The following is a 26,259-nucleotide window of genomic DNA, read 5'->3' as shown; positions in this document are numbered from 1 at the left end:
AGACGTGAATATGAAAAATGTCTCTCGTGCCCCCGCCCTTTTCCCCCCCCCCCCCCCCGCTAACATATAAAAATACGTTTTCATATTTTAACCTTTCAAGTCTTCATTTTTTCAAGTCAAGGGAACAAACTATATACTGCAATGATTCAGTTCTTCAAATTAATTCAAGCATTTTGTGAGTCATAGAAACTGTCAATCCATTGCATACTGTTTTCCAACTTCATAGGATCCAATGAATAATTTCCCTCCACCCGCCATGTTTTGTTATACTAATTTCTTGTCTAACTTCAATCTGAACACAATGGTAGGAGTGAAAGGTGACTCAAGTCCAAAAAACACAGCAGCACTTTAGCCAAAGTGTATAGCGTGGGATGAGGAGCGGGGTTATACTTAACCTAACTCTTCCCATGGCTGCTCTCACAACACTGTGAACATCTTCAGAAAAGTTCCTGTCCTCTATTATTTACAAAAAGCAGCCGTGTACCTTTTCTCTGAAGAACCTCACACCAGGAGAAATGATAAGAACATTCACAATCAACAGATGAAATGATGAAATAAACCACAATAATAATATCTCTTGTATGATCTCCCATCAATACTGTTCCTTTAGAATTATCTTAGAAAATCATCACTTGCGATTTATTATTCCACCTCCAACTCCTTTCCTGTGTGTTTCATTGTAAAAATGTCTTTCAACGTTTCAGTGAGGAAGAAAGGAGATACATACCACTCCAGCAATCAAATAAAGATTATGAAGGAGTCAGCTTGTTACACAATTACCTCTCTCTAGTGATTTTTATACTAATATTAAAAACAAGACCCTTTAAAAAAAAAGAAAGAAAAAGGAGCCAGGGGGTGGAGGGTGTGAGAGAGTTTTTTCTGGTTTCGCTAATAAAAAAAGCAAGCTGTTTCTATTTAATATGAGGTTTGGTAGCAATGGGCTAAGAACAACCAGAACTTACTGCCTTCTACCTAGATGTACAGGAGAATCAAGTCTATTTCCAAAGAAATAGAAATGAATTTCAAAGGAAGAAATATTATATGGCTATTTCAGTTCTCAGTTCAGCAGATCAGCACTCAACACTACAGCTGACATCATATTTATGAATGCTTAAATGTCAGTAAATTGTATAAAAACAGTATCTCTGCAATTTATGAATCTATAATTCATTTTTTCAGTCTGCTCTGTATTTCATCACTTCATAATTTTCAAGAGAGCAAACATTCTGAAGACTGAAATTATATGTAGCAAGTGGTTCTATATGAGAAAAAGGTTGTTATTGTTGCATCAAATTTACTCCATGATAACAAATTAGGGTCTTCTACTGGTGCTGCATTTGAATGCCTTAAACAAACAAAAAACCTCCACAGAAATGAGATAGAAGAGCAAAAACTATAAAGCAGCAATTATGTTTTTAAAATCAGTTGATTTAACCAGGTCAGGAAGTCAGGTGGAAAGAGTAGCAAGAGAATTCATTATTCTATGAGACATGTTCATTTGGACATTAACATCCCCGTTGTTCTTTCTTAGCCCACCTTGAAAATTCATCTCGGTCAATGATGTGTGCCAAAGAACTGAAAATAATGAAATTAGAAAAAAAATTCTGCAGTAATTGGGTTGAAATGTAATTGTGTACTACATATTGTCCTCCCAGCTCACTTTGGTTTGCAAACAATGTGAAACAAAAGTGTCCAAGGACCACTCTTTCAGGCCGAGAGTTGATATTTAACACCAGCTAACCCAAGTTAACTTTTTGCTAGAAGAGTATGGGCAAAAGCGAGCAAATTTTTTTTGCTTAAAGAATTATTTCTGTTTTATGCTCTTCCATTTTCTATCTTGAGAGGAAGCTCCCAGCACATACATAAGGTGAATCTCCTTTCCTCATTCAGTGGCATGGTATCTCCACCCCATTTAGTGACATTTTCTTCCCAACAGCTGGTGCTGCCTTCATATTTTTCTTTGTGTTGGCAAGACAGGACATACAGACTTTGTTGACTCCCTCACCCAGAGACCTGGAGAGTGTACTGCTTCTCTCCAGGAAGGGACTCTCAGCCTAAGCTCAAATGACACAAAGACCCAGATGTTCAAAGTGCAAAATATTTGGTATTGCCTTGCCAATTTGGGGATCTCATTGATGACGTCTCTAAAGGTGTTGAGAAGTATTTTGACCTAAGAGTAACTATCCTATAGAATTAATGTCAACAGGAGTATCACATCAAAACGCAGCTTCTTTTGGAGTACTGCATACAACAGAAGAATGGGAGAATTTGTCTGGGAGGTATTATCTCTTTAATTTTACCATCTTCTGAAGCAGAGCTGTGTAAAATTCATTTTGCTAGACAGAAAAATACATTAAAACACATGGAAAAATATAGGTAAAACGCAGTATTACCAATAAACATTTCCTTTTTACTTGGAATCAAACCCAGCAAAACATATAGGTCTGAATTAATGGAGCAGTGCATGGCAGACAAATTACTACGAGTATTATTTCAGAGACTCAAAGTGGCATTTTTTCACAGTATACTGTCAGACTGCATAGATTGTATAACATCAGCTTTCTAGTAAAGATAATTTCAATTATTCTCATCTCATTGGCAGATTCTCATCTAAAACTGTATACTCAGGGTCTAAAAATGCATTGCACTGAAAAGAAAACACATCGATTATAAAAGAAGCTCAACTAAATTCAAACGTGATGTTTGGAAAGACAATAGCTTTGCAATGCTGATATCATTACTTGTAGTATACAGGAAACAGTTAGTGACATTTTCATGCACTGGCTTGATTTTTATCTTCTCCTTCTTCTTCTCTGTCCACCCTCCCACCCCTGGTGTCCCCCCTTGGCTCGTTACACAAAGCAGCTCAACGACATGACGCAATAATGATTGTTTAGCACCCAGCATGCTTTGGGAGACTAGAGCATTGCAAAGAAAAATCACTGAGAAAAAAAAAATCAAAAGATCCTGGTGGAAAAATAAATAAAAAAAGAAACAAGTGCACATAACATCAATGCCACCTCTGAGAAAAATCATCACTACACGAAGATACAGTATACATAATACAGTATAACATGCACTCTCCAATGATAAGCTAGAAGATCCAGAGTAAGTAAAGACTTCATACTTGTGCGGTTTTTTGTGCAAAATTCTGAAAGACCATGACAAAAATCACAGACTGAAAAAAGTTTTGAGATTGCCAGACAAGCCGTGGCATTCGATAACCACTCCAAGGAAGGGATCGTTAGCCTGCAGCTGTATTCACATTAAGTGAACAGGTTTAAAGTTTTGTGTTGCTCATCATGATAAAATACGAGGCCGTAGAGGCAGTTTGGAGGGAAATAAAGAGCGTTGCTTGTGAGGGGCCAGCCACGACGGTGCTCTGCAGGAAGTGCCACACTTCGATATGGTCTGTCATCATTAGCATTTTTATTGGCTACATGAAGAAGGAGAAATTATATTAACTTAAAAAGAGATTCTATTTGCAGAAAAACACATGCACTAGTAGCTCAATGTGGCCAGGTTAAATCTCTTGAGCTTTTTCTCAGAGCAGCGCAAACCACAACACTTAAAAGTCTATTTAAAAGAAACTAAGATTTTTCTTTGGGGCTGTATGTATTAAAATTAAAGGTATTTTACTCATCAGATATACTCTGAGTATGACTGAGGAGCGGTATTCACAACATTTTTATTTTCTGCTGAATGCCACTGGAAACAGGATCAAGAGCTGCGTTTGGATACCACACAGCAACCTTATTGTGCGCTTTCAGGTCATTAAGAAAAATAAGCTTCACAAAGAGAGGTAGAATGAGTCGGTAAAAAGTTTAAATCTGTGATTGTCATGTGTCTGATCTGGCCCAGGAGAGCATGGCTTTACCATTCGCAATCATTTGCACAAAGAAAACAAAGAAAGGGCAAATGATACAGTACTGTACCTCCATGGTCTGAGACTGGTGCATGGCTTTGATTGCATTCTGTGCCATTGCCCTTGTAGAAAATGTGACAAACGCACAGCCTGTGGGAACAAGGGGACAGGGAGCAGGAAAGACAAAAAACAACAAGACAAAAGGGTTGGACGCTTGTTAAACCAACACAGTCTACGAGAACGGCCACAAGACGACACTGTTCTCAGTAGTACATAAAAATAAACAACTTCTCTAGTTTATTTATCGACAGTGCTGACTTGCTAATCTGACCATAGATGAAAGAAAAAAAATTAGGTGGGGATGGGTGAGGAGAAAGGGTTTTTTCCTGTAATTTGTTCCAGGTTTTTTTTTCTTTTTTTTTTTTTTTAGCCACAGGGTATGAAATAAGTAAGGCTTTTATGTAGAGTTTGGATTGCATAGTTTAGTCTATTCAGGCCATGCATTAACAAATGCTTGCTATGGCTTTTGTGCAGGTAAATTGTGGATAGTGAGTAAGTGATTTGCATCACTGGAAGCTGAACTGGGAATTTAATAAAGGGGTCCATAATGTCACATATTTCCGTGATGCACCAAGAACAAGCATACAAATAAGGATGAGAAAAACTCCACTGCGTAGCCTGTGACTAAGTGTGAAAAGACTCAGACAAAATTCAGTAATGTAGGTGGAATCTCAACAGTTAAGAAAATAACATATTAAAAATAAAAGTCTTTATGATTTTTGTTTCTCCGAGTCCTAGGTACAAGTATAATTCTTTGATCTATGAAAGCTACCACCACCTTGAACAATTCTGAAGCTATGTGCATGAAAATCACTTTTCTCCCTCCTCAACCTTTTAAATCATAATGAAAAGCCAGTAGGCTAATGCCTGGGCTATTCTTCCACCCTTTTACTATTGTCAGTCATACCTACACTGGGCACGGTACAGGTCAACTTTTTTAGTGCATGACTCGCTGCCCTTTTGACTAATAAAAACATTGCCTTCTGAGATTTACGTTTTATTCTTCATGCACCCTTGGGCATCTTAAAGAAAAAGACTGTGAAATTAATGCAGATTCAGGCTGATTTTGTAATAATACCATAGCACACTAAAAGCTTAGCTAAAGCAACACAGACTTATTTCACTTGTGATCTCTAATGACTTTAAAAGTGCATTGATTTTCAGCTCCCTTAGCCTTGCACAGTTTGAACTTAGGTTTCAGAGAATAATTTAGTGTTCCACTCAATTTCCTCAAAACATTATTATTATTACTACTTAAAAGATTTCCAAATGAAGCAAATCCAAGCACTGAGAGGCTAAAGCATATTGTAATTTTAAGAGCTAATGCATGAAAGCTACATTCTGGCATCAAAAATACAATATTGTTGCCCCTGTGGCCAATGGGCAAAATAAACCATTTTGCAATCCAACTAGCAACAGATTGTTTGGTTTATGCAAATCAATTTGAGGCATAAAATACCTTTTCTTTTTTGCTCCACGTGTACCTGGTAAGATTATCAAGTCAAGACTGTATTCACATTTTAATCAAACAACAGTAAGAGAAAGCAATGCCTGATCATTACCCAAAAGCACTACATCTAGTCATGAAAATAAAGTCAATGCATTTTTGCATCATGCGGTATTTTCTCTTTAATGTAAAGGCCCTTGATACAAGAGAACCTAAGCTGGCTTATGTACCTTTGACTGATAAGTGAGCATGATAAAATCAGAAGTCAGAATTCTTTTACGCAAACTTCATGGCAGTGTTGTGACTCTACATATTTCTCAGGTAACATAACAGCTGATGATGTCTTACTGCTGTTTAGCCACACTACGTGTTGCTATACTATTCTTATTCAGCAACAAATTTCTGTCAAAGAAAATGATGTAACAAAACAGCTTTCTGTATGGCAATCTAGACAAAATGTGCAGTAGAAGGGTAAATAAACTACAGTACCTCCGCTACATTCCATATTGCTGCTGTGCACTAAAATTAAAGAGGCCCAAATTTACCATCAGTCTCAAAGTAATCTCTCTTAAAAGCATTTCTGTTATTATCATTAACAGAGGAAATAACACCAAGGGTTTTCGTTTATCGTCTCGCAAATTCAATGGGGGATGAGCACAAATAGAGCTGTACTGGAGGGCAGGCAAGAAACCCCATACAGAGCCTTGAATAATATTGTTTATAATGGTCAAGAAACTGCTTCATTCACTTCTTTCGCTCTCATTATCCAGGAACGTGCACCGTACTGACAATTACTGAATGGAGGTTTAGAATGCATAAGAAGCATGTAAAATGTCAACAAAAATCAATAAGACACAGTTTATGCATTTATCACAATTTCTACCCAGCAGTACTGCTGTAAGTAACTTACTGAGAGATGTTGCAATTAGCAGGTCTCAAAAGAAATGTGAATCAGCAGAGAAATAAAGCTGTGCTCCTCTCAAGATAAAGCAGACTCTCTCTTCCCTCCCTTAAGCTTTTTCTCTTTTTAACCACAAAGCTCAGCTGTTGGGGACTTTCAGTGCCCAACGCTACTGCAAAACCTCCCTCCTCGTTCATCAGCCCAAATCCATTTGCGTGGATCCCGTTGCCTTTGTCGTGGAGTGAAAAGACCTTCGTAGCAGGTTTCTGTAAAGTGCCATATAGCAAGCTACCAATTTAAAAGAAACTTGTTCTCTGGGCAAGGGGAATGCCTGATGAATGAGGTTATGTGGCTTGAATATGAGCATTTGGAAGGAGCATTCCACAGAGAAGACGGGACTGCATTTTAATTACGGTTTGCCAGCCAGAGGCTACAAGGCTAGGTCCCCTTGTTATCTCCAGTAGGCAGGCCATTTACCACCGATGGACAGTGGCCATTTGCACAGTAAATACCCAATTTGCCTCAATAACCAAGGTAAAAATTCAGTAGACAACCTTACTGCTAAATTATTTGATAACCTAGACCTTCAGTTGTTACCATCAAGCACGCCAGTTAAATGCTAGCTAATTTAACCATCTTTCCAGACATTGCTACATGTATTCACATTCAAGGGTTATTTTTTCAGCTACCAAACCTGGACACTCACACACAAAATTTATATATTTATTACGTGTGCACATATATTTTGTTACGGGTGAACCATGGGATCCTTTCCTTTATGACCAGACTGCCACACTGGAGAGGAATTAAGGCTGTATCATAGGATTCTGTCCACTTAACTCATCACTGAACTTGCATATATAATTTAGGTATTCAGAAAAGCTGTTCTTCTGAGATGCTTGTATTCTCTGCTACAGTCAATGGCAGAACCTTTATTTTTCTATATGGGGTACATATGCACTTTAGGAGGATGGTTTCGTTGGTCACCTAGAATTTAATCAGAAGTTGTTGTCTAAGGACATTGGATTTCACTTGTTTAAGCCAGATGAGCTCTGCGTGAACCATCCTGTACTCTTGCCGCAGCAGTTTCTGAGGGGTTGGAAAAACCCTTTCCAGCATACTCTCACTCTCTGTATCTCATGGATACAGGTGGTCTTTTGGGAACATACTGCCAGCTTTAGGACCGTAAATCACAATTAGAGAGGACAAGACTAATCAGATTTCATGCCTCATGGTGCAAGGAAACAAGAAAGATTTCCATGGCCTCTTACCCCATCCTATGAAACACTGCATTGATTGTAGCACTGTGGGCTGAGGTCTTCCGGACCAACAGCTACAAGCAAATTATTTCTGTTCTACCATACTGAGTCCTGATACTCAATTACTCCCTTCTTACTAGAGCTATGGAGCTCTCCGGGAGAGAAAACATGGAAATGGGGATATTTCTACAGCTAATGCCTTGAAATTACTTCATTTTGTACCACCAGGTACCTAACCACAAAAAAAAAAAAAAAAAAAAAAATTCTTTTGTAAATATGGCCAACCTGCAAGTCACCTTGCCATTATTTAACACCTCTGGTTTCACAATGTCAGGGATCACTAACAGAAACAGAAGGGCAGGGAGAAAGGAGGTCTAAGAGTTTTAGGTGCTTCTCCAAGGCTGCCTTCTCACCCCCTACACCAGATAAATGATTGACTGGGGAAAGGCTTCTCAAAGTAATTTCCTCCTGCAGGCAGAATCAGAGGGAGGCACCCAGCCCTGTCACAGTGGAGATTTTGGAGCACATTATCGCATTTGCCATCTCAGCTGAGAGAACATCTAAACTCACAGGGTTGGTCCTTGCCCCCCTCCCACCCCAAACTGAAAAAGAATTTTGAAGAGGCTGCAAAATCAGAAAAGCTTCCTCCTTGAACCATGCCGTCCCAAACCTAGGGCTCGCTGTTTGAGCAACTGAATTATTTGAAATATTTAGAAAAGCTCAGCACTGCCCCGTTTCAGCTCCCGCTTCACTCGATTCTTCTCATCTCAGGCTTTCACAGACTGTTTTGAAACATTCAGTCAGCAGTTCACGCGCAGTCTGACATAACATCAATACTTGCGAGCTGCAAGTGAAGTAGAACATTTTTAAGTATGGAGGCCTCAAGGTATGGGGTCTGATTTCATACCTACACAGGAAACCTCCCACACAAAACTACTGTGGTCTACCAGAGGTTTTAAAGCCCCCAAACCCTCAATGAAGCCAAAGGGAGATGCAAAACCTTTTTGAATCAGGCCTAGAGTTAAAAATGGAAGTTTAAAAACCATGGCTTTAAAGTTCTGGAGATGAAAGAAAGGCAGATGTAATCAATTTAAAAAAAAAAATAGTGACCCCTCTGACACAGAAGCGGGCTCAAGAGATTTTCAAAGGCGTCTGAGCAATCGCAGTACTACGTATGGCGGCTGCGGAGCTCGTGGTGTAATGGCTGCACTACAGCTTCCTAGTTCACCGTAAACAAAGTTTTTCTTCACTTTCTGTGAAGAAACAATAGTGAAAAGCTGCCAAAATACTCCTTCAAGAAGTATTTGGGATCCTCTGAGATGAAAGCCTCTATTTAAAGAAAAGATAAGGCTCGAATAAAAAGCTATGGAAATTGAAGCGTGATAAAAATAAGCTCTAGTGTGTTAAAATATTTCTGGCTGAGATTGCAAAGTTGACTCTCCCTTTTCTACACTGTGCTAATATAGCGCAGTCTGAAGGAAGGACCAGCCTGGGAAACAGCCTTCTAATGAAGACATCACACAAAAATCTTAGTGGTTAAAATACATTTCAGCTACAAATTAAGACATCGAACTGTTTATTGTACAGATATTTGGTCATTAGGTATTGCTTAAGACACACAACAACAGGTCTGAGACCAAGTGCAACAACTCAGCCCAAAGTAAAGCGTTTTGAAAAATGCACAGTCAAGCTCTTTAGTTTATGCATATCAGGCACATAAAGGTAACAACAGGCACATCCTGTAAACATGCCTCATCTCTTTGGCTTTTCTGATTTCTCTTGACTATCGACCAGGCGACAGATTCTAGATTTTAAATTTCCTGAAGTTCATGGTTCCCTCGAAGCATTTCTAATTGGACAGTCAATTAACCACCCTGCAAAGTATAAACTTCAGTAACTGGAATTTACACAAACCCAGAATCAAACAGGTACCAAAGACCACATTCTCTAACAGTGCCTCGATGACCCTCTTGTTAGAATAAAAATTCTTGTAGACTATTTCATTTCAGACTTCCCTCTGGGGAGGGACTACTGCGAAGATGCAGTAATGGAGATCTGAGTTGTGGAGTTACTGGTTAAAGGCCAGCAGAGACACTGGTCACTTGGACACGTTCATTCCTTTCCAGCTTTGAAAGAGTTTCACCAGGGGAGAAAAGAAAATTAAATGTGCCATAATGATTGGAAAAAATTAAAATGTTACCATATTACAGCAAAAGAAATAAGGCATGGAGCTGCTTCTGAAGAGCAACTAAAAATACAGCACTTCCACCATGCTTGTTTCCCATCACTGATACACAAGTCAGAAGGTGGCCCCTAATCCAGGCTGTTCCCATGGCTGACACTTCACGTTACTTTAGCTCATGAAGGAGCAGTAAATATCCATAAGAAAAAACAAACAGGCATAAAATCTCCTCACCTACCCTTCACTGCAATTAATTACGATGCAAATACTAATTTTCTTTTACTTGATCATTTGATCAAGAAAACCCCTGAATCTGAAAGTTATGAATGGATTTTCATGAAATTAAATTGTCTGACCATGGTATAACTCTCCATGCCATTTCTAACCTGCTCTTAAAGCAATGAAAGGAAAAAAAAAATCCCTGTAATCAATGTCTGCAGAAATGTTCACTTGTCCCATGTGCCTGGCGATGTTTTGTTAAAAAATCGTAAAATAGGAGCCTAGAAGATGTAGGGATATGCATTTGGAGCTTTTCCACAATTTTCATGGTATATCCAACTGTCTGTACATGCTATTAGCAGGTTTTTTCAGTGCATGCTATTAACCCAGTTGACTTCTTTCTGGTATCTGCACTTAGCAATACAGCAGAATAATTTGCTGTGTGGTGCTCCTGCGATAAGGATAAGAGGATTTTTTTTATCATCATTACGGATGGTAATAATTCCTAGAGTGATACAGAGATATTGATCCACTGATCTAGAAAAAGCATTTTACAAAGGTAGAGGAGCATCGCTATCCTTATTTTAAGGAATGGGATAATGGAGAGATGATGAGAGACCAACTCACCTACGGTCAATACAGCACATCAGTGGCACAGCTACAAATCAAACTTGGGTATTTCTGGCTATTTTTGCACACTCCAGCTATCATTGCATGGCCGTCTGTGTTGGCATCGGTGGTCATATAGACATTACACAGTGCTAGGAGTCAGGAGGTCTGAAAGTTTCCTTAAGCTGTTTACAATAAGTGATTTAAAATCTTAATCATCTGAGGCAGTTCACTTCTGCTTTTTCATGATAATGAAGCTTAGCACATGATATCACAATCATGAATTTTTGTAAAGCATACTTAGCCCTTCAGAAAAAGTGCTGGATTAAACAACCCTGCAGGCTGAATCCTTCTCTTTGAATAATGAATATAGTACAGGCAGTGGCAAGCTCTTTAGATATTCCCATGAACCCTGCTAAAGCGAAGGCCAGCCTCCATGTCTGTTGAGTCCCTGGTTTCTTTATCTCTACAGCCAACAGGGTATTTTTATTTTTTAATGCTTTTCACAGCTAGGAATTACTCTCTGCCAGCCAACTAATTTCACAGGGACTATCCCAGAGCCTTCAGAAGGCAATGCTGTTTGGTTGCTGCCTATTTCTTGTAGCTGGCCAGAATATAACAAGTTACAGATATAAGCAAATTATTTCTTAGATGCCAGAGCGAACAACAGTGGGGAAAAAAAAATGTCTCAAGGAAAAAAATCTCAGTTTCTTTAAAATATACTGCTCCACCACTGGAGCTTTTTATCATTATTTTAGTCTCATTTTACAGATGAGTTTCAAACAGCTGACAATAGGAATTTGGAGTAGAAACGCTGATGGTCCATTATCAGTAGTGACAGCTATGGGTGCGACTTTATTAAAGTTCTGTCAACTCTTGGCTAGAAACTACAATAGAAACAACCAGTTCAATCTCTCTCCCTCTCTCTCTTTATCTTAGCACTTATATCACACTCATCAAAAAGTGTTACATTTTCCCTTGATGCCACAGGATGGAATTTCTCCTTGCTACTGGAGCCATGTGGCACACTACAACCCTACATTCTGCCTATGGGTTGACAGCAGACTGTTACCGTACTAGCGGTAAGGTTGCTGTTGTAGTGTAGACATGGCCTAAAAGCCAACTGAAAGCTTCTTACTCTTTACTAAGCAAAACTAAGCAGCACAAACCAAAACTGTTCTACTGAGCAGTGTAACCTGGAGCTATTCCTTGCAACTATCTGCTGGTAATAAAGATTATTTGCCTGAACCCTTTAACAAAGCTTGAAAGTTGGCATAAATACCAATGATTATACTTTTCAAGCTCTTTTCATCCGAGATACCATGATGTGCACTTGTTATGCAATTGACAAGAGATGCCAAACAGAGTTTATTGGACCATATTTCCATCTCACTGCTGTGAGCACTGCGAGTTCCTGAAGGCTCTGGCATGGTGAGGACAGTGTTTTCCTAAGACAGTGAGTATTTTTCATTCACGCCTCTGTGTCTGGGAGGGAAGCACATCCGGACGGGTGCTGGGAAAACAAATACTGTTTGTGGCAAAGGGAATTAACATCTTGGAAACGGTAACATGAATTACAACTCGTTAAGTATTGGAACTTGTTACAAAGATTTAACTATATAAATTCTCCCTCTTGCTTTATTAAAGCAGCTTTTCACCCTGTGCTTTTTCAGCCAAGCTCCCTCCACTGCAAATCTCCCTTAGCACTTTTCATTTCAACTGCAATACCAACAATTTTCCCAACACTTTGCCTTCTCTCATGGAGTGGTGGTTTTCTGAAGCTGATAAACATCTGCCTGAAAACCTGGTTGTCACAGCTGAACTCATTTTCAAGTGTGAACATGGGTGTGTAGAAAGCAATTCAAGTTTAACAAGGCATGATGCATGAGGGCATGATAGAATATCAGTCGTGATTGTGACCGAAATAAACCCGAGTGGCAGAGAGGATACAGCTCTGCTACGACTACTGGTGTGTGACCTACCTGGACTGAGATCTTCAGCCTCCAGCAGGAGAGAGCAGCACATTAACTCTATGGTTCTGCTGGCCAGCAGACGACACTGCCCTGCCTGATGTGTTGGTGACATGGCTTAAAAATCTCAGCTTCTGATTATCGCGAGATTGCTATTTATGGCAGAACAAAACTACCCTACCAACCTTACTTACCCTGCTGGATTTCATAATTAGCTTTTCTATGCTTGTACTATGCCCAATGTCTGTTAAATAAAAGCAAGTACGCAGTGGGATTTCTATGAATCCCAGGAAAGATCCATTTCTTTGTTGGGTGATGCTGAGGAGTCAATTAAATCTTTTTGGGGCTCAAAACATCTGATGCCCAGATCTTGTTATCTCAGCAGTTACTTAGCTCCTTTCCCACTTGTGTCTTCCATCACCCCTTCCCTGTGCTACTTACAAAACGAAATCAGTGAGAATCAGAAATATTTGTTTTGCCTCAATGTTGGGTCTAGAAAGATAATGATAGCACTCAACTCCATCAGTTAACATTCATTACTGAGCTGCAGGAACCAACCTCAGATCTTTCCCCTAGTCTTCTCCAAGGCAAAAACCACGATCCTGAGGCTCTCCTTGCCTGAACGGATTGCTGCATCCCAGCCTCAAAAGTATTGGGATCACAGACTAAGCATGCATAAATGTAAGTGCGTAATTTTCTTGGGGCGCCCTATTGCCAGAGTGTCTTTTCAACAAGTCCTTATTATTCAGAGGTAGTATAGTAAGTGCTTTCAAGCAGTGCCATGAAATATAGGAATACCTGCAACTTCCTCTGCTGAAATTTATAGGCATTTTAAAGAAGCTGGGCTGCACACAAAACAAAAAACCCCATGCACAAATTGTTGCACAAAATACTGCGGATCCTATAGCCTACTGGAAACAAGTAGATCCAAAAGTAAAGAGAAATATCTATACCTATACCTGTATCTATATGCAAAATGGGTACTATTATTTTTTCTGTGCCTTTTGAAAATGTAATAAAATGCATAAACTGTGCTTTCTATGGTTTTTTTTTCTATAGAAATGGAAGCGATGTTTTTACAGCTCCACTTAACATTACTTTACTCCCTGTGCCGTTAAATGGCCATGGCTAGTACCACAGCATCCTTCCGCACTGACAGACGGGACTATCGCTATTTTCTTTTTCCACTCAGCACCACCTGGCACTGACTTTTTGAGAAGGTTCACGCTCCGAGAATAATTTCAGGTCCATATACCATGGAGTTAATACGCAGCCTGGGTCATCAATATACATTTATTCTTTTCAATATGTTTTCAGAGGGCCTTTCCCCAAAAGGCACTCTTGCACTCAAAAGGGATCACCAGCTATTGAAGTCTGTGCTGCACTTCATTTCCAAAGTTCAGGTCAGCCACTTGACCGCTCTCGGTGATGCTGCTTAACACCTCTGCCCTGGTTTTGGGTTGTGATAGAGGCACAAGCTTTAAAAGCTCTTTTTACAAAGTTTTGTCCAGGCAAAGCTCTCAAGTTCAAGCTAACCTCTTTGTCTCCGAGTTACAGCAGGCCTATGTTTTGCATATAGTTATAGAAAACACAGGAATGGAGGAGATAGTGCTACAACATGGGCCAGTTTCCATGACCCTGTATGCCTTCAAGCAGTCATTTACAGTCGATTTTTTTTTTTGGCCTTACGCTACAAAGCAGAAATGGGGTCAGGGAAGGATCTTTGATTTTGTGAGAGCAGAAAACTGAGGGTGTTTTCTCAGGGTGCAAAGGAACCTTTCCAGCTGACAAACAGGGAGATAACACAAGTTAATACGTTGGCACCGAGACCTTTCTGACACTGGAAATAAAAGGTGATAATTTCAGTCACTGTGAAAAGTTCATGTGGATACCTTCATCACGTGGGACATATTACAGCGTAACCTCTAGCTGCAGACAGCGGCTATGCCTACCCTGGCTGTGACATATAGCTCCCAATTAGCACTTAAGGAAAGAGACTTTACAGACTGCACACTCACCTCTGCTCAGCCCATCCGGTCCCCGAAGGATTCTGCATTCTTCTATCTGGCCGAACGGAGAAAACATCACCCTGATATCATTCTCATTACACTTCTTCGAAACCATTCCTATGAACAATTTTCTGTCTTCCACAGCTAGAAGATAAAAATAATGAATGAGCAAAGGCCATTTCGTCTTTTTCCTGTGATCAATGCTTCATTACCACATCAAACCAAGCTCCAGTCATGTGAGTCTGGCTCTGTAACTGAAGACAAGTCCTAAGGCAAACACTTTATACTTACAACCTCCCTTCCCCCCTTCCTTCCCCACCCTAAATCTCTCATTTTTCTTTCTCTCTCTCCTTTTTCTAGTGGTGCTTGCTGTTTATATACCATATTAATTGGCTGCCTTAGTCGTGCTGCATACGCCTCCCCATCACGGTTTCTAAGAGAAAAGCATCCTCTGTTAGAGAGACTTGTAAAGATACCTTTGCATAGATTTTAATTCCGATAAATTCTCTCACCTTCCTCACGTATGAAAGAAATCATGACAGGGGTGAGGGTGAAGAAGGGATTGTGCACGTAATGATATGAGCTAATGAAAAATATTCCTGAGAAATATTTTGAGAGAGAGGCTCCTATCTGAGCTTTCAATTTCAACCAACTTAATGCGTGGCACTCGAAAGGCAGATGTGTAACAACTGCTCTGGAAAGAGAATGCACTGAATTTTCCTGCTTTTTTTCAGACTGACAGAGCCCTCTCCCCTCCAAGAGGACACAAGGCATATTCCAGGGCATCGCTTTAACAAGGGGGCTGCATAATGCTTTCCCACAGCCAAACCCTTTGAGTCGTAATGAAGCCGAGTTTGCAAAAAACCATGAAAAAGGTGCTTTACCTGAACTATTAGTAGAATATTTCCTGCCTGAATTATCACCAAAATCAGCAAAAGCTAGACTGCTGCAGCAGGACACATGCAGTCCTGTTAATGAAACTCAAATTTACAGGACTAAAGCTGTGGACTCTTGTCAAAAATGAAATAGGTCATCAAAACTTAATTCACCCTGGAAAGACTTAAAAATGTTAACGCACCCTCCCATCTATATTTAACCAGAAATCTAAGTGCTTATTATACAGTATATACACCAGCGCTTTCTTCTGCTCTTGAAATGGCATGTAAATCCAATTCACTGTTAATGAGCAGACTGTCAGAGTTTGCGGGGAAGCAAAGAGAGAAGGAAAGCTTTACTCCAGAGAGTCTGCAGTGCACTTACTTATTTCTATTATTGTGCAAATTATTTTTGTAACGAAGTATTTTCATTTCTGGGCTTACAAAAAAAAAAAAAAAGAATCTTCCCTTGCTCCCCAACTCTCTCTCCTGTATTAGTATGACTTTGTAAAATGGAATAAATTGCAGCTGAGGAGGAAGAAACTGCATCTCTTTTCATAGGATTTTATTTGTGTTGTACTTCAGCACTTTAAGTGCATTTAATAATTTCAACAATAAAAAGAAGAGGTTCATGCTTATTGATCATGAGAGGTGTTTGAAGTAATTTCTTCCTTAGAATCGCTGAGTTTAAAAAGTAGTTGTGGTTTTTATACAAGCAAGCATCAAGACCGTGCATTTTTCAGAATCCAAAACAGAGACCAGCCCCTACAATCCCAGCTTCTCACTCTACAAGCTTGCAAGAAAATTGGCATGAATTTAACACCCAGGAGAAGTTTTTCTCAGCAGAGATTCCTCAAGACTCAGTATTTTCATTCACTCTTTATATTGAGGTTCCACATGCAGGTTAACGCTCCAGGAAGGGTTAACAAACGATGAATGCGTGGGATAAGCCAGTTACATACAGATCAGGAGCTGAATATGCGGGATTGCAAATAAGACCTGCAAGTCGGGATTTTTTTTTTAATATATATATATATTTATGCCTTACAATGAAACTTTACATCTGATTCATAATATATAATTGGCCTTAATGCTGCTAATAATTATTTTAAGGACAGTAAAACTGAATTGCCTTGCTCACAGCCACAAGGAGAGTCTAGTAGTCACTTTTACTGGTGAAAGGATGCCTGTAACTTGGCCGCTTACAATTCCTATATTGCCTTGAGTAATCTCTTTGAGGAAGGTCCCTGGCCAGCCCGTCCCCTCGACAACAGCCACACACTATGGCCAGGCTGCAGAAAAGGGTATGAGGCAAGGGACCCAGCTGGGCTGCCAGGTCTCCATACCACAAACCGAGGTCAGGCTGAGGGAAGTCTTGGTGCCAAGCACTGGTCCGAGCATTGCCTTCTACTCTGTGTTATGAACCTCTTAACTTCTGCCTGTGTGTCAGCTAGTACCAGCCAGTTTAAATTTGGGTTGATTTTAGGCTTGAAATACAACGTGGAGGTCTATCCTAAGGGTGACTAGATCCCAACCCTCTCTTAAAAATAGCTGCTGGTGGAGTTGGACAAATGCCTGCCACGCCATCCCAAAGGAGGTCCCCTGGGTCCTGCTTAGGTGCAAGGACAAAGACTCAAACCAAAGAGATTCGCACAGAGATTCAAAAGAAATGAGATGCAAACAGGAAGGCTTTGTTTTAATTTTCCTAAGAGTAGCAGACGACAAACTCCCCACCGGCCTTCTTCAGTTTCGCTAGTGAACCTATAAATATGCCATTTAACTAACATGATTTGCAGGTTTTCAGCTTGAGGGTGATTTTATAGTAAATTAAACATCCAGCTCCTGTGTACTGTACATCTTAAAAATGCAGATTTCACGAAGAATGCTCAGAGTACAGAAAACATATTGATATGATGACGTGCTCTGCTTTCAGTGCTATTACTCAGTGCTGATCAGTGTTGAAGCTTAAGAAAATTGCTATTCTTTTTTTGGCTGGGGGCCCGGCATAAAAAACATTTAAAGGGACAATTGTCAGGATCAAAATGACGTTTTCACTCCATCTGATGGAACATCTGATATTATTAGGCTGAAAGAGCTTTTAATGATACATTCTCACACAGAGAAAGGAATGCTTTTTCACCTCCGTAAGACTGGCTGTCTAGATTTGTTTCTGCATTTTTGGTCAGCCACTTCTTTCTTTCTAAAATGAATTCTTACCTGCCATGCAGGCATGGTTTGAGAATCAAATAGACAACGGACTGCAAGAAGTACGGGTCAAACCTATTTAGAGGTTAGCAAACTTCCCTTTTGATCAGCCAAGCCTGCTGATTTGCCTGTGTGTGTTGGGTTGCTGCCATAGACTGTAAAATGAGGAGCCCAACGTTAAACACGCATGACCCAACAAAGCGTCGAGATTGGGAAAAGCACTACCCGCTGCTGGTTGGAGAAAGGATGGCAGTCTAAAACCATCTCGCCTAACTTTAGTCACTAGAGTTTTGATGTCCAGTCTTAGTCCTAGCTAAAATGTTATGTTGTCAATGCCAAGAGATCAGCTCCTCCAAAGAGTGACTGATCCCACCTCTCCCAGCAAGATGGTATGGCTTGTTTTATGGGAGTCTCTCCCTCACCATTGACAATAGATAGGGCTGTTACCTTCCAGCCAACTCCCAAAACTTGGTCATCATGATAACACGTAGATGTCCTAAGCTCCAGTTGCAGGGACAGGAGGAGTAAGTGAGCTCTGAGGGACTGGACAAAGCTTGGGAGCTGGGACTGCTTTAGGCAATGAAAGCAGGCAGGAGAAGGCTGGGGGGAAGGATAACAGGGCCCAAGGGTCAGCACTTGTGTGCACATTGATAATTGTCTCTCCCACACTAGGAGTAGGTTTCAATAATTCAAAATCCAGAAAATTAATGAAAATTTTTTGCCGAGTGTTTGATATCATTATTTCTGGACTTTGCTCGTAGGCCTAGTTGTACTTTCTGGCTATTTTGCACCACTCTGGGGACATGAAGTAGATGCAACTGTCCGTAAGCAGCTAGTAGGATGGGGTAGCTGAGTGCCCTGTATTGGTGAAGCAGAAGCAGCCAGGTCACAGTGAGCAAGGCCTGAAGTTCTAGTTACATGAAGGAAGGTGTGAAACTGCACAGTATCTCGATTAAATATTTCTGGGATTCACCTCTAATCCATCCAAACGTATTACAAACACAAGTCAGCTATGTTGCCCAGGCAGTTCGTGCAACACATCCAGTGCTAAGCCTGCTGGATTTGGGGTCAGAATCTTTTGCCTGAACGCAGGAACCCTGCATGACGAAGTACAGATATCTGTTTTAAGATGAGATGAGGTGTTCCTGTAACTCCGTCAAGACTAGCTCTGCAGTCACTAGCATGGGTGCCTAGGTATCGTGTTGGAAGCCAGAGAGCTACGTTAGCCATCAAAAGTTATCTGAGATGCAGTCTACCTCTGCTGAGGGGGGCTTCTATCAAACCAGACCCTGCTGCCTTCTGACAGCACTACATCCAACCTGCAGAGTAACATTCTGAAGGGTCTAATTTTTTAGCTTTACTCAATTTGCTTCAGTAATGAGCATTTCTTGCAGGCTGTATTAGATCACTTGTGGTAACCCAGGAGAATAAAGGAGTAGAGATTATTTTCTGTATGCTACAAAAGAATTAAACCCTGTAATAATCATGGGAAATCTCCCTGAAGATTCAACAAACTTTCCTTTTCTCTGTTCTAAACCCCAAAAATTCTGTCCTGAAAAATCACATTTATATCCCTTTATTATACATTTTTGAGGAGTCCAGTCAGTCAAAGAGTGCATTTTCCATCCAGAAGTTGCCTTCTCTTTAGAGAAAATCAAGAAATAGTTAATTATGTATAAATTTTTTAATTTTTTATTTCATCCAGAAGGGAAGGGGGGAAAACAGATTTTTTATCCCTATTTGTAAGCCTGTGAAAAACCCTTGCATACAATCTGTCAAAGTCACACCTGGATCTGGAGCTGCCTGCATTAATTATCAACTTTTCTATGTGTTAGTGCTAACATATGGCATTTAATTACTCCCTCCAAATCGACAAAGTTATGCCACTTACAATTTCAAAATGATTTCTTCAAGTTTTCACTAATAAAATAAATAAAAATAAATTATAAGTTCACCCAGCTACACCCCCCCCCCTTTTCTTTTTAAATAGAGAATTTTGTTATTTTCCCTGAAGTGGTGATGCTTTGATCCATTTAAGAGCATACTGTCCTCAGGATATGTGCCTGAAAGTATTGACTGTATTCAAATCCTGATCCAAGGAGCATTTAAGTATTTGCTAAATTGTGGCATGTTAATGGCCACAGACAACTTAAGAGTCAAGCATGTGTTTATGTGCTTTTCAGCATTAGAGTGCAGGAACCCCCATTGTTTGAAAAAGGGAAAATATCCTTAAATGGACAAATACTGTGAGTGATTAACAGCTGAGATGAATCTAGCAATGGTAGAGCCTTCAAAGTCTTGAAACCATGCTTTTCTGGCAGGTAATCCTTAACCAAAACTTTGTAGATAGGTTAAAATAACCACCTAGCAATACAAAGGTGGTCAGACTAGACCTAATGGGTGATCAGAACAGGACACACTACAAAATTCATCATCTGAAAATCTTTCAGGGATGTTACATTTCTCAACAATAAAAGTCTTTTCAGAATCCTCCCAGGCAGACAAATTAATTAGATCTAAAGGCAAGTCTTTCCCCATCAACTTTAGCTGCTAAAAGCTCGGTGGAAGAAATTAAGCTTTGTTTCATCTGCACGAGCAGAGAGATGACTCAGACACACAAGCTACTGTACACAGGGGAGGAATGGAGATGATTGCATAGATCTATCAGCCACCCAGTTCCTACCCAGAAGAAAACAGATCTTCAGGTTGCTAATAAAGTCCTAATCCTGCGGAAGTGCCCAGGCACTTAGACAAACGTGTGCAGGAGGTGCCTCTTCCATACCCATCTCCCAGTTTCCACGAGGTGAGCTTGGCCTTTTGTGAAAAGGGACAGATTTCTGAAGTGATGCCTACATCTAAAGACAGGAACAGTGATGGGGAAGGAGGAGCATTTCATCCTGGTACTCCTGGGCTTGGATGCTCGTTCAAACCTTTTTGCAAGGGACTCAGGATGGGGAGGGGACATCTTATCACACAGCAAATACTGTTCTTTGAAAACCTCTCTAAGATGAATGAGGGGACCTCTCCTTCCTCCCTGTGGAACTTGAACAGGTCTCTCAAGACTTCACAAACGTGTGCAAGCTCAGAAGAATTGTAATGAGTGTTCAAACTCTCCTACATGTCTTTCCACAAGCTATCTGGACATTTTGACCAAAAGAATTTCTTAAACCTCTTTGAAAATTGAGAAACACCACTTTAGCTATAAAATGTAGTGGGATCTTCCCACTACTCAGAAATCAAAGGGTTTCCAGCATTCCTCAAAAGCTCAAACACCACAGATCATGAAAACCAAGATGCCTTGGCATGCTTTCTTTCTTTTCCCCTTTGAACTTATCAATCTGGTTGAAGAGGTACAGTTTACAATTTGCTGTTGACACAGATAATATACCTCCTCAGATGGATAGCCTGAAGCATATGGGAAACACGTGCCAAACAGGCCTCCGCATTCCCCATGCTGCTGTTCTTTCTCTTTTTGGCTCTCCAAGCTGCTTGCAAACTCTCACCTCCTCCACAGATCCCACGCCTATGCCCTGTCTTTCCAAGGAGCTGCACCATTGTTACCGTCATGATGGTATTAGTTTGTCTTCTGTTTCCGCAGTCATTAGAAGAGTTCACCACCCCCAGAACACGCCTACCGGAACTATCTACACCCTTCAGGAGCCTAAATTTAAAAAGGTGTTTAATTTGACAGTTGCAACCTCTGATCTGTCAATGTTTTTTTCCCCAAACTACAAAGGCAGGCAAAAAAAAAAAAAAAAGCCAATCCCTCATAATTTTCATGATAGGGATAGGTGCAAGAGAATACTCTGAAGATTATGAGTATTCCCACAGTGCAGACAGAAGTGTCATGCAGATAATCCTGGTCTAACAGCAGCAGCGAGGAGCTAACCTACCCTGCTTTCCAAGCAGGTGCTGTTTGCAGAGCAAGACAGAATTTGCACAATTCCCCATAGCACTTTGCCAATATGTTCAGTCTCCTTTAGGAAGAAAAACTCCAGGCAATGAACAAGTAACTCATTGGGAGTCTATTTTGGCCCATTGCTTCTTATTTTTCTAATTTGCCAAGGAACTTGAGGTGAAATTTATCTTTGAAAGAAGAACCCATAGAGGCTATACTTAGTTCAGAGGGTCCAGGCCAATATTCCTGTACTCAAGGGAAAATTTTGCCCACTGCAGGCACAATAAATACTAGGGAGTGGAGTTTGGATTCCAACAGCAAAATTCTCCTTGACTACAGTGGCGCTTGAAAAGTTTGGTCTTCCTGCCCATGCAGGCACCTTGGTCTCTCTTCTGAGCATTCAAAGAAAGCCACAAATCATGGCTAAAACTCAACCCAAGAGAATCATAGAATCATTGAGGTTGGAAAAGACCTCTAAGATCATCGAGTCCAACCATCCACCCAACACCACCATGCCCACTAAACCATGTCCCTAAGCGCCTCATCTACACGTCTTTTAAATACCTCCAGGGATGGTGACTCCACCACTTCCCTGGGCAGCCTGTTCCAATGTTTCACCACTCTTTCAGTAAAGAAATTTTTCCTCACATCCAATCTAAACCTCCCCTGGTGCAACTTGAGGCCATAAGAAAGGACACCTTGAGAGAGGACACCACTCCCTTACAAATGGGTGATGGCTCAAATTTCCTGTGCTTGTGGCCAGTTTTGTTTTGAAAGTTGTCATAATAGGAAAGCTAGCATAATGTGAAGTTTTAATTTCCTTCCAAACTTTATAATCCTTGGAGAAGCCTGAAAATGGGATGCACTACAATTAGCAAAAAAGAAGCCTTAAAAAAGCCTTGCGGAGAGATTTAGAGCCCAATCATAATTTACATTTGCAGGTATGTAGATCTCTAAGTGCACGGCTTCTGCCCTGATTACTAATTAATGAGGTGCAAAGATGCCTGTTGGAGGAACCAGCTCTGATTATGTGGGCCTTATGGGAAAATGAAGCTCTTGCAATCTAAAAAGGCAGATGATATCTTTAACATATATTTTAGAAAATTACAGGAACAAATCAAGGGGCAAAATATACACATGTATATATTTTTAAAGAATCACACACAGCCAGGCTGTGTTACCATCCGATTATCTTATTTCCTTGAATATACAAACCTGGCATGTTTAATAGATTTAGCATGCCGTCTATTTTGCATGTCATATACATCCACTTAGGCAGTACCCTAGTATTCTGAATGGATATTACTGTCATTATAACATTCATTTTACAATTGTTGAGAGGAATAAGTAGACAGAGAGCTGCAAGGTGGGTTTCCCAGTTCAGAACCAAGCATATGATTAAAACCTAAATTTGGCTGAGATTCAGAACAGCATCATTCTATAAAAAGGAAGTTTAGGCAAATGTTTAAGGCCCATCAGCTGCTCACATGGTTTGTTAACATGGGAATGTTTTTTGTTTCTTTACTTTTTTTTTCTTTTCACCATTAAATCTTCATCTCCATCTTATCAATAGCAGGTGTTCCTGCATCACCTCGCTGCTAGGAGAACACAAGGGAAAGATGTACGTAGCGAGGTAGACCGTGACATACAGCAAGTACAAGGAAGACCGTTTTTCAGAACATTTCCTTCCTCCTTTGAAGCTGAGGATAAATGGGAGTTCAGAGCAGGTCAACATCTTCCCTACCACGTCAGGTGTAGGGAAATTACCTCGTATCGTTTTCACCACACAAGGAGTAAAGCAAAACCTCTCGCAATGTTGTGTTTGCTTTTGTTTAGAGAGAGTCACAATTAAGTAAAAATAAATGAAACACATACCATTTGACTTTTCACTGTCTGCGGGTTTCATCTGAATAGGATGATGCATCTAAAAACAAAAATGAAAGAGAGTAAGGCAGGTTGGATAGTCATAAAAATCAAGAATCATGTTTTTAATGAAGGGCTTTAAGGATACGTGATTAATATTAAACATGTTGAAATGATATAAATTCAAAATAACACTATATTATAGGCTTTTAAGAAAAAATAAAATGGTAAAGGAGCATTTTATAACCAGGAAGATTAAAAAAAATAGATCATTGGGCCCACGGGACTCATATAAAACTTTAATTTGCTGTATCTAGTTTCAGAAGACCTCTAAAGTTACAGCCCTCATTAGTTTATGGCATGCTGGGTTTCTGTTTTACCAACTTTTTTTCCTTGAGCTCAACCACTGCCAAAACCGAGATGGAATTCTCAAGTAATTTAAGAGCTAGAAAGCATTTGAAACATACTCAGAGGAGTTGAGTTTGACAAATGAACTTTGCTTGTAATTAAAAAAACATGTGCTGATTCTTTCAGGACTGAAGAGACTTGTGCTTCCTGTAATAACTTCCTATAACTGTTTAGTATCTCATCTTTTTTTTTTTTTTTTTTTAAAGAATACATTATGCATTCATTCATAAAGCTTCCATCACAACATGGCACAATTCTGGCTTCCATAAAAACTCCTAATACTTTTTCTTTTTCAACCTCTTCCTCCATTCATATCCCTCTTACTGCAAAAGAAACCAATCCCTGTGTGCAGCACGCTATGCTGAACATCACATGGCATCCTACCTTGGCACACTCGGTGTGGTGTGCCCTCAGCTTTCATTATGCTCCCCCCCCACTGAATTGTTGATAACTCCAACAAAATTTTTACAAACGGTGTTTTCTGTTGCTTCAGGAATAGCAACACAACAGTTGAGCTCCCTCAGATCGGGCTGTGTGCATTTTCCACTGGACACTGGTTATAGCCAGCCCTGTGTCCACTGTGATGGATTCAGGGGAAATTTGTTACAGCTTCTCAAAAGCCTTCAGAACTGACCTCACATTGAGTTTCAATGTGGGAGACGTTTAGGCTTGCAAAAAGACCCACTTTTATTTTCTTCCATAGGGCTCTACAGAATTGCTGGGATTTGACTGCACAAACCTTCCGGCAGCAGCAGGGCCACTGCCTTTTCTTTCCTCAGCAATTCCTCACCATTTCATGTGAGCATGTGAAAAAATCTATGCTCTTTCTGCTTTTGTATCATTTTTCAGTGCAGCAGAGCTGGGTATTGCCTGAAAACGTCAGAGGCAATTCCGTTTTTTTTATAAAAGACTATTATGGCAAACTGTGGGAAACAAAAACAGCTGAGCAGGAGACAACATCCATGCACTCATATCAAACGTGCTTTCAAAGCAGCACAGAAAACCAAATCTGCATTGCTTTTGGTGGAGTCACTTAACCTCCAGGGACACAGTTGCTAGATTCTTTAGAAAATATAAAATATTGCTGTGAATGTTTCCGTAAGGTTTACTCAAAGTCCAGAACGCTCCCTGGCCCTGCAAACCAATGCATTCCTTGTACTGCTTGCAAAACTCCCCACTGTGCCCTAAGGAAAAGGCAAAGCCACGAGGTGGATGTAGTCACCAGGATGCATAAATTTGCTTCAATTTTACCAATTCTGTTCTCTTTGAATCATTTGTTTCCCAAATGGACTTTAATAGCCCAGCACTCGTCTGTCAGCAGTCTTATTTGACCGAATTTATAGAAAAAAGGGAACTTCTATTGTACTCTATCTTCTTTAACTAGCGCTTAACATTTATCCTGGCATCAACAATACATTGGGCACTGCAGGAGACTTCAAATTCATGGGAATGTGATGCAGCATGTCCACTCAGCAAGCAAAAAGTGAAAGACGAAAAAGGGTGTAACTTGCTCCATGAGACCGTTGCAGGTATTGACATCTCTGTGGAGCAACGGAGTGGTGAGAACATAGAGGAAAGAAAATTGAGTATTGTAAATTTGGGAACATGCAGGTTATAGAAGAAAAACCCAACCCAAATCCAGACCTTACGTAGACAGAGAATCTATCGCCCTATCTAGCTGCATTTATATGCCCCTAAGTGGAGATATTTTGAATAAAGGTAATACTAACACCGTTAAAATGCTTTAACTTTTCAAACTGTCTGAACCAGAGAAGCCAACTTTAGACCAAATTCATGTGAGGAAGTTATTTTTGCAGCCCCACAGTCACAATATAATGATCAGTGTTACCTGACAAACACAGTTACCACATCAGAAATCATCCTCTTCTGTCATGCATAACTACCCCAAGTTCATTAAGTCAGTAATCTGTTATGTTGGCAAAGCAAGAGGGAAGATTTAACAAGACGCTTCAACTGGGTTTTGACTTGATTTCAAAGGTTCCTGCTAAAAACCCCATGATCCAAATTCTCTTCGCACCAGCAAGCCGAAGTCAGGAGCGATGCCATTGTGCTTAACAAAATTATATCGGTGCAAAACTAATAAAAGATTTAGATCAGGCCTGGAGGGTTTAAACCACAGAGCACCCATGGTAAAATGGATGTGATACACAAACATGGCTTTGGCGAAGAGCAAGGTGGAAAAACACGTTACTGACAGTTTCCTAACATGAGAGGGCTCGTGTTGAAGCTTGTTTAACCCTGACCATCACCAATTGATACGTTAACAACCTTTAACACTAGATTCAATAAAACATGCCATTTATAACCTGAAATGGGTTTTACAGAGTCACTGGTTCGCATCTCATTATTAAACTCATTGCTGACCTCTAGAGACAACTGCCGTGACAATACATGTTATAAGCCTCTACCCATTAAAATATTTAAAAGTGTAGAAAAGAAAAGAGAAGAAAAGAGAAGAAAAGAGAAGA

At 40.1% G+C, this 26,259-nt stretch overlaps 1 protein-coding gene across 1 annotated transcript in view; it reads right to left on the bottom strand.

Moving 5' to 3' along the window:
* CELF2 (CUGBP, Elav-like family member 2) overlaps window positions 1–26,259 on the bottom strand; it is a 384,808-nt gene that overhangs the window by 54,107 nt on the left and 304,442 nt on the right. Inside the window, exons 5-7 of the mRNA XM_009285480.2 lie at window positions 23,375–23,423; window positions 14,531–14,665; window positions 3,936–4,015 (exon numbers count right to left, since the gene is read on the bottom strand). Of these exons, the coding sequence (XP_009283755.1) occupies window positions 3,936–4,015; window positions 14,531–14,665; window positions 23,375–23,423 (264 nt within the window). The remainder of the gene's footprint in view (window positions 1–3,935; window positions 4,016–14,530; window positions 14,666–23,374; window positions 23,424–26,259) is intronic.

This window comes from Aptenodytes forsteri, unplaced genomic scaffold (assembly GCF_000699145.1).
Source record: "Aptenodytes forsteri isolate BGI_AS27 unplaced genomic scaffold, ASM69914v1 Scaffold87, whole genome shotgun sequence".
NCBI lineage: Eukaryota > Metazoa > Chordata > Aves > Sphenisciformes > Spheniscidae > Aptenodytes > Aptenodytes forsteri.
This window is presented reverse-complemented; position numbering and strand designations above follow the sequence as displayed.